This window comes from Salmo trutta, unplaced genomic scaffold (genome assembly GCF_901001165.1).
Source record: "Salmo trutta unplaced genomic scaffold, fSalTru1.1, whole genome shotgun sequence".
Classification (NCBI taxonomy): Eukaryota; Metazoa; Chordata; class Actinopteri; order Salmoniformes; family Salmonidae; genus Salmo; species Salmo trutta.
In genome coordinates, this window is record NW_021822825.1 from 43756 (window position 1) to 59470 (window position 15715).

At 43.2% G+C, this 15715-nt stretch overlaps 1 protein-coding gene across 1 annotated transcript in view; it reads right to left on the minus strand.

Annotated features, from left to right (window-relative positions):
* Positions 1-2213: 2213 nt before the first annotated feature.
* The window catches only part of LOC115185018 (aminopeptidase N-like), a 70682-nt gene continuing 57180 nt past the window's right edge, over positions 2214-15715 (minus strand). Inside the window, exons 17-20 of the mRNA XM_029745619.1 lie at positions 15249-15416; positions 10778-10918; positions 5229-5310; positions 2214-2647 (exon numbers count right to left, since the gene is read on the minus strand). Of these exons, the coding sequence (XP_029601479.1) occupies positions 2495-2647; positions 5229-5310; positions 10778-10918; positions 15249-15416 (544 nt within the window). The 3' untranslated portion in view covers positions 2214-2494. The remainder of the gene's footprint in view (positions 2648-5228; positions 5311-10777; positions 10919-15248; positions 15417-15715) is intronic.

The following is a 15715-nucleotide window of genomic DNA, read 5'->3' on the forward strand; positions in this document are numbered from 1 at the left end:
GTCTTGAAATCTTTGGTTGTTGAGTACACTACCTTACTCACTCTGTTTAGTACCGTACTCACTCTGTTTAGTAGAGTACTCACTCTGTTTAGTACACTACCTTACTCACTCTGTTTAGCACACTACCGTACTCACTCTGTTTAGCACCCTACCGTACTCACTCTGTTTAGCACACTACCGTACTCACTCTGTTTAGCACACTACAGTACTCACTCTGTTCAGTACACTACCGTACTCACTCTGTTTAGTACACTACCGTACTCACTCTGTTTAGTACACTACCGTGCTCACTCTGTTTAGTACACTACCGTACTCACTCTGTTTAGTACACTACCGTACTCACTCTGTTTAGTACACTACCGTACTCACTCTGTTTAGTACACTACCATACTCACTCTGTTTAGTACACTACCGTACTCACTCTGTTTAGTACACTACTGTACTCTCTGTTTAGTACACTACATTACTCTCTGTTTACTACACTACTATACTCACTCTGTTTACCACATGGCCTCTCATGTGAATCCTTAAAGAGATGTGGGGGGTTAAAGCTTAAGAGGGTGTGAACGATGCTGAATGGGTGAAGACAAAGAAGAGCCCTCCAGTAGATACCAAAACATTCAAAGGCCATTTTCTCAAAAGTGGGGTTACATATCTATCAACTTCCAAAGTAGAATTACTTTCCCATTGTTCCTCAACTGTAGTGTATGATATACCACTAGGTCTGAATCTCCACTTTTATCCGATGTAAAAAAAACACAATTTGCTTGCTACATCAGTCCAAATCAAGCCGGTCAGTCACAATAACAACTGCAAACACGTTCTTTAAAAAAAAGTAATTTTATATTTTGACCGTAGTTACTGAGATATTGTCCTTTTTATATATAAATCCAGTGCATCCTTCTGTAAAGAAGGAAACTGTGTCCGATTTCCAATAACCAACTGAAGGTCCAGAGCGGGAACATATCGGGGGAGATTGAAGGTACAGAGCGGGAACATATCGGGGAGATTGAAGGTACAGAGCAGGAACATATCGGGGGAGATTGAAGGTACAGAGCGGGAACATATCGGGGAGATTGAAGGTACAGAGCAGGAACATATCGGGGGAGATTGAAGGTACAGAGCGGGAACATATCAGGAAGATTGAAGGTACAGAGCGGGAACATATCAGGAAGATTGAAGGTACAGAGCAGGAATATATCGGGGGAGATTGAAGGTACAGAGCGGGAACATATCGGGGAGATTGAAGGTTCAGAGCAGGAACATATCGGGGAGATTGAAGGTACAGAGCAGGAACATATCGGGGGAGATTGAAGGTACAGAAGGAAGATTGAAGGTACAGAGCAGGAACATATCAGGAAGATTGAAGGTACAGAGCAGGAATATATCGGGGGAGATTGAAGGTACAGAGCGGGAACATATCGGGGAGATTGAAGGTTCAGAGCAGGAACATATCGGGGAGATTGAAGGTGCAGAGCAGGAACATATCGGGGGAGATTGAAGGTACAGAAGGAAGATTGAAGGTACAGAGCAGGAACATATCGGGGAGATTGAAGGTACAGAGCAGGAACATATGGGGGAGATTGAAGGTACAGAGCGGGAACATATCGGGGAGATTGAAGGTACAGAGCGGGAACATATCGGGGAGATTGAAGGTACAGAGCGGGAACATATCGGGGAGATTGAAGGTACAGAGCGGGAACATATCGGGGGAGATTGAAGGTACAGAGCAGGAACATATCGGGGGAGATTGAAGGTACAGAGCAGGAACATATCGGGGGAGATTGAAGGTACAGAGCTAGAACATATCGGGGAGATTGAAGGTACAGAGCAGGAACATATCGGGGAGATTGAAGGTACAGAGCGGGAACATATCGGGGAGATTGAAGGTTCAGAGCAGGAACATATCGGGGTGATTGAAGGTACAGAGCAGGAACATATCGGGGGAGATTGAAGGTACAGAGCAGGAACATATCGGGGGAGATTGAAGGTACAGAAGGGAGATTGAAGGTACAGAGCAGGAACATATCGGGGAGATTGAAGGTACAGAGCGGGAACATATCGGGGAGATTGAAGGTTCAGAGCAGGAACATATGGGGGAGATTGAAGGTACAGAGCGGGAACATATCGGGGAGATTGAAGGTTCAGAGCAGGAACATATGGGGGAGATTGAAGGTACAGAGCGGGAACATACCGGGGAGACTGAAAACCTGAAGATATTAATTGAACGTTTATTGGCAGACATTTATGAACATGAGAACAACAACTGACAATCCAAAATGGATGCACATAAACCACACAAAAAAAAAGCACCCTATTCCCTATGTAGTGCACTACATTTTTAACCAGAGCCCTTAGGGACTAGGGTGCCATTTGCGACACACACACACACGCCAGCCCCATGTTTTTTGGTCTGTTTTAATCCAGTCTGTATATCCCTGATGGTTCAGTAAGACCATTGGCCTGGTAGAGCGACGCTGCAGTGGAGGGTATTTCAGGCACATTCATTGGAGAACCAGTTCATAACTTGCTCCTGGTTCTCTGCCACCCATTTGATGTTGGCTGCAGTCTTCTCCATAGCTTGCTCCAGAGCCAGTGTCCCAGAGCCAAACCCCACACCGGCATTGTCCTCTTTAAACTGCTTCAGCTGCAATTATAGAAACACGGTAGAAATCACAATACTAACCTCGACAATGTTGTAGTTTCTAACTCATTTTAGACGGGGGAACACCCCCCCAACAAACAGACCAACCATACATATACCTCTAGTCTAATGTATACCTTATGAAAATGTAACCCCCCCAACAAACAGACCAACCATACCTCTAGTCTAATTTATACCTTATGAAACTGGATCTATACCCCCAACAAACAGACCAACCATACATATACCTCTAGTCTAATTTATACCTTATGAAACTGGATCTATAACCCAAACAGACCAACCATACATATACCTCTAGTCTAATTTATACCTTATGAAACTGTATCTATAACCCAACAAACAGACCAATCATACATATACCTCTAGTCTAATTTATACCTTATGAAACTGGATCTATACCCTCAACAAACAGACCAACCATACATATACCTCTAGTCTAATTTATACCTTATGAAACTGGATCTATACCCCCCAACAAACAGACCAACCATACATATACCTCTAGTCTAATTCATACCTTATGAAACTGTATCTATACCCCCCCAACAAACAGACCAACCATACATATACCTCTAGTCTAATTTATACCTTAAGTACGTATACGATGCAGAATGCAATAAGCTACGTAAACAGACGATCCTGCGTTCTATCGGTGAGTTTATAATGGCAGAGCTGCATACCTCTGTGTAATGTTGGTAGTTAACATGGCCATTCTGCATAGCTAATCGTAGTTCTAGCAGTGAGTTTATAATGGCAGAGCTGCATACCTCTGTGTAATGTTGGTAGTCAACATGGCCATTCTGCGTAGCTAATCGTAGTTCTAGCGTTGGGTTTATAATTGCGGAGCTGCATACCTCTGTGTAATGTTGGTAGTTAACATGGCCATTCTGCGTAGCTAATCGTAGTTCTAGCGGTGAGTTTATAATTGCAGAGCTGCATACCTCTGTGTAATGTTGGTAGTTAACATGGCCATTCTGCATAGCTAATCGTAGTTCTAGCAGTGAGTTTATAATTGCAGAGCTGCATACCTCTGTGTAATGTTGGTAGTCAACATGGCCATTCTGCGTAGCTAATCGTAGTTCTATCGGTGAGTTTATAATTGCGGAGCTGCATACCTCTGTATATTTTGGTAGTTAACATGGCCATTCTGCGTAGCTAATCGTAGTTCTAGGGGTTGAGTTTATAATTGCGGAGCTGCATACCTCTGTATATTTTGGTAGTTAAAATGGCCATTCTGCATAGCTAATCGTAGTTCTAGCAGTGAGTTTATAATTGCGGAGCTGCATACCTCTGTGTAATGTTGGTAGTTAACATGGCCATTCTGCATAGCTAATCGTAGTTCTAGCGTTGGGTATGGCGAAAGGGTGTAAATAAACTCCAGGAGGGTAGCTCTCCAGGAACAAGGTTGGAGTTAAAACCTCCAGTAGGGTAGCTCTCCAGGAACAGGGTTAGGGTGAAAACCACCAGGAGGGTAGCTCTCCAGGAACAGGGTTAGGGTGTAAACCTCCAGGAGGGTAGCTCTCCAGGAACAGGGTTAGGGTGAAAACCTACAGGAGGGTAGCTCTCCAGGAACAGGGTTAGGGTGTAAACCTCCAGGAGGGTAGCTCTCCAGGAACAGGGTTAGGGTGAAAACCTACAGGAGGGTAGCTCTCCAGGAACAGGGTTAGGGTGAAAACCACCAGGAGGGCAGCTCTCCAGGAACAGGGTTAGGGTGTAAAACTACAGGAGGGTAGCTCTCCAGGAACAGGGTTAGGGTGTAAACCTCCAGGAGGGTAGCTCTCCAGGAACAAGGTTGGAGTTAAAACCTCCAGTAGGGTAGCTCTCCAGGAACAGGGTTAGGGTGAAAACCTCCAGGAGGATAGCTCTCCAGGAACAGGGTCAGGGTGTAAACCTCCAGGAGGGTAGCTCTCCAGGAACAGGGTTAGGGTGAAAACCTACAGGAGGGTAGCGCTCCAGGAACAGGGTTAGGGTGTAAACCTCCAGGAGGGTAGCTCTCCAGGAACAGGGTTAGGGTGAAAACCTACAGGAGGGTAGCTCTCCAGGAACAGGGTTAGGGTGTAAACCTTCAGGAGGGTAACTCTCCAGGAACAGGGTTGGAGTTAAAACCTCCAGGATGGTATCTCTCCAGGAATAGGGTTGGAGATAAAACCTACAGGAGGGTAGCTCTTCAGGAACAGGGTTAGGGTGTAAACCTCCAGGAGGGTTTCTCTCCAGGAACAGCGTTAGTGTGAAAACCTACAGGAGGGTAGCTCTCCAGGAACAGGGTTGGAGTTAAAACCTCCAGGAGGGTAGCTCTCCAGGAACAGGGTTAGGGTGAAAACCTCCAGGAGGGTAGCTCTCCAGGAACAGGGTTAGGGTGTAAACCTCCAGGAGGGTATCTCTCCAGGAACAGGGTTAGGGTGTAAACCTACAGGAGGGTTTCTCTCCAGGAACAGAGTTGAACAGCCCTGCTTCAGCTCAAGGCCGCAGTACTAACCTGCTTCAGCTCAAGGCCGCAGTACCAACCTGCATCAGCTCAAGGCCGCAGTACCAACCTGATTCAGCTCAAGGCCGCAGTACCAACCTGCTTCAGCTCAAACTCAGTAGAGAATCTCCTGGTCACCCCGTTGATGAGGTTAGAGAACGAGAAGGATCCACCACTATATCTACCAGATAGAAGGATACAGAGATATTATTATTACTATTATTATCATCATCATCACTATTATTATTATTATTATTATTATTATTATTATTATTATCATCATCATCATTACTTAGTGAATAAACGTCCGTTTCTCTGATACATATTCACGGTAAGTTACATGATGTGCAAAAGCCACATCTAGACTTACACTGTAAATATGTCATTCCACCTAGCCCTGATGACTTACTCTGTATGGACGTAGTTCCACCTAGCCTTACTCAGTATAGATGTAGTTCCAACTAGCCCTGATGACTTACTCTGGATAGATGTAGTTCCACCTAGCCTTACTCTGTATAGATGTAGTTCCACCTAACCCTGATGACTTACTCTGTATAGATGTAGTTCCACATAACCCTGATGGCTTACTCTGTATAGATGTAGTTCCACCTAACCCTGATGACTTACTCTGTATAGATGTAGTTCCACATAACCCTGATGACTTACTCTGTATAGATGTAGTTCCACCTAACCCTGATGACTTACTCTGTGTAGATGTAGTTCCACCTAACCCTGATGACTTACTCTGTATAGATGTAGTTCCACCTAGACTTACTCTGTATAGATGTAATTCCACATGGACTTACTCTGTATGGATACAGTTCCACCTAGCCCTGATGACTTACTCTGTATAGATGTAGTTCCACCTAGCTGTGATGACATACTCTGTATGGATGCAGTTCCACCTAGACTTACTCTGTATATATGAAGTTCCACCTAGACTTACTCTGTATAGATGTAGTTCCACCTAATGACTTACTCTGTATAGATGTAGCTCCATCTAGCCCTGATGACTTACTCTGTATAGATGTAGTTCCACCTAGACTTACTCTGTATAGATGTAGTTCCACCTAGCCCTGATGACTTACTCTGTATAGATGTAGTTCCACCTAGACCTGATGACTTACTCTGTATAGATGTAGTTCCACCTAACCCTGATGACTTACTCTGTATAGATGTAGTTCCACATAACCCTGATGACTTACTCTGTATAGATGTAGTTCCACCTAACCCTGATGACTTACTCTGAATAGATGTAGTTCCACCTAGACTTACTCTGTATAGATGTAATTCCACCTGGACTTACTCTGTATGGATACAGTTCCACCTAGCCCTGATGACTTACTCTGTATAGATGTAGTTCCACCTAGCCCTGATGACTTACTCTGTATAGATGTAGTTCCACCTAGCCCTGATGACATACTCTGTATAGATGCAGTTCCACCTAGACTTACTCTGTATAGATGAAGTTCCACCTAGACTTACTCTGTATAGATGTAGTTCCACCTAGACTTACTCTGTATAGATGTAGCTCCATCTAGCCCTGATGACTTACTCTGTATAGATGTAGTTCCACCTAGACTTACTCTGAATAGATGTAGTTCCACCTAGCCCTGATGACTTACTCTGTATGGATGTAGTTCCACCTAGATTTACTCTGTGTAGATGTAGTTCCACCTAGCCCTGATGACTTACTCTGTATGGATGTAGTTCCATCTAGACTTACTCTGTATACATGTAGTTTCACCTAGCGCTGATGACTTACTCTGTATAGATGTAGTTCCACCTAACCCTGATGACTTACTCTGTATGGATGTAGTTCCACGTAGACTTACTCTTTATAGATGTAGTTCCACCTAGACTTACTCTGTACGGATGTAGTTCCACCTAGACTTACTCTGTATAGATGTTGTTACACCTAACCCTGATTACTTTCTCTGTATAGATGTAGTTCCACCTAGCCTTACTCTGTATAGATGTTGTTCCACCTAACCCTGATGGCTTACTCTGTATGGATGTAGTTCCACCTAGACTTACTCTGTATAGATGTAGTTCCACCTAGACTTACTCTGTATAGATGTTGTTCCACCTAACCCTGATTACTTTCTCTGTTTAGATGAAGTTCCACCTAGACTTACTCTGTATAGATGTAGTTCCACCTAGACTTACTCTGTATAGATGAAGTTCCACCTAGACTTACTTTGTATAGATGTAGTTCCACCTAGACTTACTCTGTATGGATGTAGTTCCACCTAACCCTGATGACTTACTCTGTATGGATGTAGTTCCACCTAGCCCTGATGACTTACTCTGTATAGATGTAGTTCCACCTAGCCCTGATGACTTACTCTGTATAGATGTAGTTCCACCTAGCCCTGATGACTTACTCTGTATAGATGTAGTTCCACCTAGCCCTGATGACATACTCTGTATGGATACAGTTCCACCTAGACTTACTCTGTATAGATGAAGTTCCACCTAGACTTACTCTGTATAGATGTAGTTCCACCTAGACTTACTCTGTATAGATGTAGCTCCATCTAGCCCTGATGACTTACTCTGTATAGATGTAGTTCCACCTAGACTTACTCTGTATAGATGTAGTTCCACCTAGCCTTGATGACTTACTCTGTATAGATTTAGTTCCACCTAGACCTGATGACTTACTCTGTATAGATGTAGTTCCACCTAGACTTACTCTGTATAGATGTAGTTCCACCTAGCCCTGATGACTTACTCTGTATGGATGTAGTTCCCCCCTAGACTTACTCTGTGTAGATGTAGTTCCACCAAACCCTGATGACTTACTCTGTATAGATGTAGTTCCACATAACCCTGATGACTTACTCTGTATAGATGTAGTTCCACCTAACCCTGATGACTTACTCTGTATAGATGTAGTTCCACCTAACCCTGATGACTTACTCTGTGTAGATGTAGTTCCACCTAACCCTGATGACTTACTCTGTATAGATGTAGTTCCACCTAGACTTACTCTGTATAGATGTAGTTCCACCTAGACTTACTCTGTATGGATGTAGTTCCACCTAGCCCTGATGACTTACTCTGTATAGCTGTAGTTCCACCTAGCCCTGATGACTTACTCTGTATAGATGTAGTTCCACCTAGCCCTGATGACTTACTCTGTATAGATGTAGTTCCACCTAGCCCTGATGACTTACTCTGTATAGATGTAGTTCCACCTAGCCCTGATGACATACTCTGTATGGATGCAGTTCCACCTAGACTTACTCTGTATAGATGAAGTTCCACCTAGACTTACTCTGTATAGATGTAGTTCCACCTAGACTTACTCTGTATAGATGTAGCTCCATCTAGCCCTGATGACTTATTCTGTGTAGATGTAGTTCCACCTATACTTGCTCTGTATAGATGTAGTTCCACCTAGCCCTGATGACTTACTCTGTATAGATGTATTTCCACCTAGACCTGATGACTTACTCTGGATAGATGTAGTTCCACCTAGACTTACTCTGTATAGATGTAGTTCCACCTAGACTTACTCTGTATGGATGTAGTTCCACCTAGCCCTGATGACTTACTCTGTATAGATGTAGTTCCACCTAGCCCTGATGACTTACTCTGTATAGATGTAGTTCCACCTAGCCCTGATGACTTACTCTGTATAGATGTAGTTCCGCATAGCCCTGATCACTTACTCTGTATAGATTTAGTTCCACCTAGCCCTGATGACATACTACATATGGATGCAGTTCCACCTAGACTTACTCTGTATAGATCAAGTTCCACCTAGACTTACTCTGTATAGATGTAGTTCCACCTAGACTTACTCTGTATAGATGTAGCTCCATCTAGCCCTGATGACTTACTCTGTATAGATGTAGTACCACCTAGACTTACTCTGTATAGATGTAGTTCCACCTAGCCCTGATGACTTACTCTGTATAGATTTACTTCTACCTAGACCTGATGACTTACTCTGTATAGATGTAGTTCCACCTAGACTTACTCTGTATAGATGTATATCCACCTAGCCCTGATGACTTACTCTGTATGGATGTAGTTCCACCTAGACTTACTCTGTGTAGATGCAGTTCCACCTAGCCCTGATGACTTACTCTGTATGGATGTAGTTCCACCTAGACTTACTCTGTATAGATGTAGTTTCACCTAGCGCTGATGACTTACTCTGTATAGATGTAGTTCCACCTAGACTTACTCTGTATAGATGTATTTCCACCTAGCCCTGATGACTTACTCTGTATGGATGTAGTTCCACCTAACCCTGATGACTTACTCTGTATGGATGTAGTTCCACGTAGACTTACTCTGTATAGATGAAGTTCCACCTAGACTTACTCTGTATAGATGTAGTTCCACCTAGACTTACTCTGTATAGATGTAGCTCCATCTAGCCCTGATGACTTATTCTGTGTAGATGTAGTTCCACCTAGACTTGCTCTGTATAGATGTAGTTCCACCTAGCCCTGATGACTTACTCTGTATGGATGCAGTTCCACCTAGACTTACTCTGTATAGATGTAGTTCCACCTAACCCTGATGACTTACTCTGTATAGATGTAGTTCCACCTAGACCTACTCTGTATAGATGAAGTTCCACCTAGACTTACTCTGTATAGATGGAGTTCCACCTAGACTTACTCTGTATAGATGAAGTTCCACCTAACCCTGATTACTTACTCTGTATAGATGTAGTTCCACCTAGACTTACTCTGTATAGATGTAGTTCCACCTAACCCTGATTACTTACTCTGTATAGATGTAGTTCCACCTAGCCCTGATGACTTACTCTGTATAGATATAGTTCCACCTAGACATACTCTGTATAGATGTAGCTCCATCTAGCCCTAATGACTTACTCTGTATAGATGTAGTTCCACCTAGAATTACTCTGTATAGATGTAGTTCCACCTAGCCCTGATGACTTACTCTGTATAGATGTAGTTCCACCTAGACCTGATGACTTACTCTGTATAGATGTAGTTCCACCTAGACTTACTCTGTATAGATGTAGTTCCACCTAACCCTGATGACTTACTCTGTATAGATGTAGTTCCACCTAGCCCTGATGACTTACTCTGTATAGATGTAGTTCCACCTAGACTTACTCTGTAAAGCTGTAGTTCCACCTAGCCCTGATGACTTACTCTGTATAGATGTAGTTCCACCTAGATTTACTCTGTATAGATGTAGTTCCACCTAGCCCTGATGACTTACTCTGTGTAGATGTAGTTCCACCTAAACTTACTCTGTATAGATGTAGTTCCACCTAACCCTGATGACTTACTCTGTATAGATGTAATTCCACCTAGCCCTGATGACTTACTCTGTATAGATGTAGTTCCACCTAGACTTACTCTGTATAGCTGTAGTTCCACCTAGCCCTGATGACTTACTCTGTATAGATGTAGTTCCACCTAGATTTACTCTGTATAGATGTAGTTCCACCTAGCCCTGATGACTTACTCTGTATAGATGTAGTTCCACCTAGACATACTCTCTGTAGATGTAGTTCTACCTAACCCTGATGACTTACTCTGTATAGATGTAGTTCCACCTAGACTTACTCTGTATAGATGTAGTTCCATCTAGCCCTGATGACTTACTGTGTAAAGATGTAGTTCCATCTAGCCCTGATGACTTACTCTGTATAGATGTAGCTCCATCTAGCCCTGATGAAGTCCCAGGCCAGGGGCATCCCCACCACGTTACCAGCGATGTAGCTGATGGTGGAGGTGCAGTCCTGCTTTCGGATCTTAGCTGGATCCAGGGAATAATCCAGATACCTGCAGTTTCAACACAAAAAAGGGATTTATGAATCATCTCGTGTGGGATTTTGATAAAGATGTTCGGGGGGGTTAGAACTAAGTAGATTTTTTACTTAATGGTGTGCTCGAAACATGCGCAAACACAGCCTTTTAAAAGCGCGGGGCTGTGCAATGTAATTTTTTATTTTACAGGAATAATTGTTCACATGCAGGAATGATATACAGGGCCTTCAGAAAGTATTCACACACCTTGACTTTTTCCACATTTTGATGTGTTACAGCCTGAATTTAAAGAGATTTTTTTGTCACTGGTATACACACAATATCCCATAATATCAAAGAGGAATTATGTTTTTTGACATTTTTACAAATGAATTACAACTGAAAAGTTGTAATGTCATCAGTCAATAAGTATTCAACCTCTGTTATAGCAAGCCTAAAGAAGTTCAGGAGTAAAAATGTGCTGAACAAGTCACATAATTAGTTGCATGGACTCTGTGTGCAATAATAGTGTTTATCATGATTTTTCAATGACTACCTCATCTCTGTACCCCACACATTCAATTATCTGTAAGGTCCCTCAGTCGAGGAGTGAATTTCAAACACAAATTCAACCACAAAGACCAGGGAGGTTTTCCAATGCCTCACAAAGAAGGGCACCAATTGGTAGATGAGTAAACATGGGAAAAAAGCAGACATTGAATATCCCTTTGAGCATGGTGAAGTTATTAATTACACTTTGGATGGTGTATCAATACACCCAGTCAATACAAAAATAAAGGCATCCTTCCTAACTCAGTTGCCAGAGAGGAAGGAAACCGCACTTTGATTTCACCATGACGCCAAAGGTGATTTTAAAACAATTACAGAGTTTAATGCCTGTGATAGGTGAAAACTGAGGATGGATCAACAACAGTGTAGATACTCCACCATACTAACCTAATTGACTGAGAAAAATGAAGGAAGACTGTACAGTAAAAAATTTAATATTCAAAAACATGCATCTTGTTTGCATCAAAGCACTAAAGTAATACTGCAAAAAATGTGGGAAAGCAATTAACTTTTTGTCCTGAATACAAAGTGTTATGTTTAAAGCAAATACACCTCTGCTGTTTTCAACCAAGATCTCAGCGATCACTGCCTGCATCCGTAATGGGTCCGCGGTCAAACGACCACCCCTCATCACTGTCAAACACTCCCTAAAACACTTCAGCAAGCAGGCCTTTCTAATCGACCTGGCCCGGGTATCCTGGAAGGATATTGACCTCATCCTGTCAGTAGAGGATGCCTGGTTATTCTTTAAAAGTGCCTTCTTCACCATCTTAAATAAGCATGCCCCACTCAAAAATTGTAGAACTAGGAATAGATATAGCCCTTGGTTCACTCCAGACCTGACTGCCCTTGACCAACACAAAAACATCCTGTGGCGTTCTGCATTAGCATCGAATAGCCCCCGTGATATGCAACTTTTCAGGGAAGTTAGGAACCAATATACACACGCAGTTAGAAAAGCCAAGGCTAGCTTTTTCAAGCAGAAATTTGCATCCTGTAGCACAAACTCCAAAATGTTCTGGGAGACTGTAAAGTCCATGGAGAATAAGAGCACCTCCTCCCAGCTTCCCACTGCTCTGAGCCTAGGAAACACTGTTACCACCGATAAATCCACTATAATTGAGTATTTCAATAAGCATTTTTCTACGGCTGGCCATGCTTTCCACCTGGCTACCCCGACCCCGGTCAACAGCCCTGCACCCCCCACAGCGACTCACCCAACCCTCCCCCATTTCTCCTTCACCCAAATCCAGATAGCTGATGTTCTGAAAGAGCTGCAAATTCTGGGCCCCTAAAAATCAGCCGGGCTAGACAATCTGACCCTCTCTTTCTAAAATTATCTGCCGAAATTGTTGCAACCCCTATCACTACAACCCCTCGCTACATATTCGTCGCCAGACCCACTGTCTCCAGGTCATCTACAACTCTATGCTAGGTAAAGCTCCACCTTATCTCAGCTCACTGGTCACGATAACAACACCCACTCGTAGCACGCGCTCCAGCAGGTATATCTCACTGGTCATCCCCAAAGCCAACACCTCCTTTGGCCGCCTTTCCTTCCAGTTCTCTGCTGCCAATGGCTGGAACGAACTGCAAAAATCACTGAAGCTGGAGACTCATATCTCCCTCACTAGCTTAAAGCACCAGCTGTCTGAGCATCTCACAGATCACTACACCTGTACATAGCCCATCTGTAAACAGCCCATCCAACTACCTCATCCCCATACTGTATTTATTTATTTATATTGCTCCTTTGCACCCCAGTATCTCTACTTGCACATTCATCCTCTGCACATCCTACCATTCCAGTGTTTAATTGCTATATTGTAATTACTTTGCCACCATGGCCTATTTATTGCCTTAACCTACCTAATTTGCAGTCACTGTATATAGACTTTTTGTTTTCTATTTTCTACTGTATTATTGACTGTATATTTTGTTTATTCCATGTGTAACTCTGTGTTGCTGTATGTGTCGCACTGCTTTGCTTTATCTTGGCCAGGTCGCAGTTGTAAATGAGAACATGTTCTCAACTGGCCTACCTGGTTAAATAAAGGTGAAAAAAAAAAGGCAAATCCAACCCAACACATTACTCAGTACCACTCTCCATGTTTTCAAGCATAGGGGTGGCTGCATCATGTTATGGGTATGCTTGAAATCTTTAAGGACTGGGGAGTTTTCAGGATAAATAATAAACTAAATGGAGCTAAGCACAGGCAAAATCCTAGAGGAAAACCTGGTTCAGTCTGCTTTCCACCAGACACTGGGAGATGAATTCACCTTTCAGCAGGACAATAACCTCAAACACAAGGCCAAATATACACTGGAGTTGCTTACTTAGAAGACAGTGAATGTTCCTGAGTGGCCAAGTTTATCTACTTGAAAATCTATGGCAAGACCTGAAAATGGTTGTCTAGCAATGATCAACAGCCAACTTGACAGAGCTTGAAGAATTCAGAAAATAATCATGGGCAAATGTTGCACAATCCAGGTGTGGAAAGCTCTTAGAGACTTACTCGCTGCCAAAGGTGCTTCTACAAAGTATTGATTCAGAGGTGTGAATACTCATGTAAATTAGATATTTCTAAAAACATGTTTTCACGTTGTCATTACGGGGTATTGTGTGTAGATGGGCGAGGAAACAAATATATTTATTTAATTTTGAATTCCGTCTGTAACAACAACATGTGGAATAAGTCAAGGGGTATGAATACTTTCTGAAGGCACATGAGGAGAAAGCGGAAGTCTCTACCTATCCATTGATGTAAATATATCCCCTGTCTCATTCCCAATTTGTCCACTAGATGGCAGTAGGAGATCACATGACATGTCTTGGCCACTTGAAACCAGTTGCATCTGTTTTGGGTAGTGAGTGAGTCACTGTGCCAAAATGACTGTCATCTTAAAATGACACTAGCAATCAGGGCTTTCAAGTTACAGAGTTAAACGTCTACAAATAACACACACAGAGAGAGGTGAGGACACACGTCTTTTCCCTTTTCCTATTGTAAACCAGTGAGATGGATCAACATGTGGAGGATGCGTATAAAGGGGATGTGGATGGAGAAGGGAATGCATTGCTTTACAGTGACCAATCAGGGTGGACCCTTTCCATGCAGACTAAACGTTGGCACTTTTTATGACATCGCCAGCAGTAAGATTTGAGTTTGATTTCCAAAAAGACAGCTTTAACTTTCTATTTTCAGACAACAACAACAAAAAAACTAATTTGGGGGGACCAGGTACCGGGTCCAAAACAACCGCTCAGAGTTTAACAGGATGAAGGTCTAGCATCACTCCAACGTAAGTGTTCTGTGGTTTGGTTCACTAAACCAGTCCTTTTCTTCAACATAAAACACAACATGAAGTGATTCTGAGTGTTCGCACCTGCTGAGGATTAGATTGTACCTACCTGTTCAGCAGCCAGGGAACCTTAGTACAGGCCAGGGCTGACCTTAGTACAGGCCAGGGCAGACCTTAGCTTGGCAGCCTCTGTACCTACCTGTTCAGCAGCCAGGGAACCTTAGTACAGGCCAGGGCTGACCTTAGTACAGGCCAGGGCAGACCTTAGCTTGGCAGCCTCTGTACCTACCTGTTCAACAGGCTAGGGCTGACCTCAGTACAGGCCAGGGCTGACCTCAGTACAGGCCAGGGCTGACCTCAGTACAGGCCAGGGCTGACCTCAGTACAGGCCAGGGCTGACCTCAGTACAGGCCAGGGCTGACCTCAGTACAGGCCAGGGCTGACCTCAGTACAGGCCAGGGCTGACCTCAGTACAGGCAGCCTCTGTACCTACCTGTTCAGCAGCCAGGGGACCTTAGTACAGGACAGGGCAGACCTCAGCTTGGCAGCCTCTGTGGCTACTGTTGCATTCTTGAACATCGTCCAGGCGAAGTCCCATTCCTCCACCCCTCCTGCTGCGATAGCATTACAGTACACCGTCGTCTTCAGGTTGGGGTGAATCCTGTCAATAAAGAGTTACATAAACACAAAATCAGCATCATTAAGAGAAGGAAAACAATCACGTTAACTCTATACATCATTAGGGTTGCAAAATTCTGGTTTACATTTCCCAAAGTTGCCAGTTGGAGGAGTCCCGGTTTTCCTGCTTATTTAATAAATAATAATAAATAATTGAGTTAACCTTTATTTAACTAGGCAAGTCAGTTAAGAACAAATTCTTATTTACAATGACGGCCCAGAAACAAGTGGGTTAACTGCCTTGTTCAGGGGCAGGACTATTCCTTCCTGATTCCAGGAATC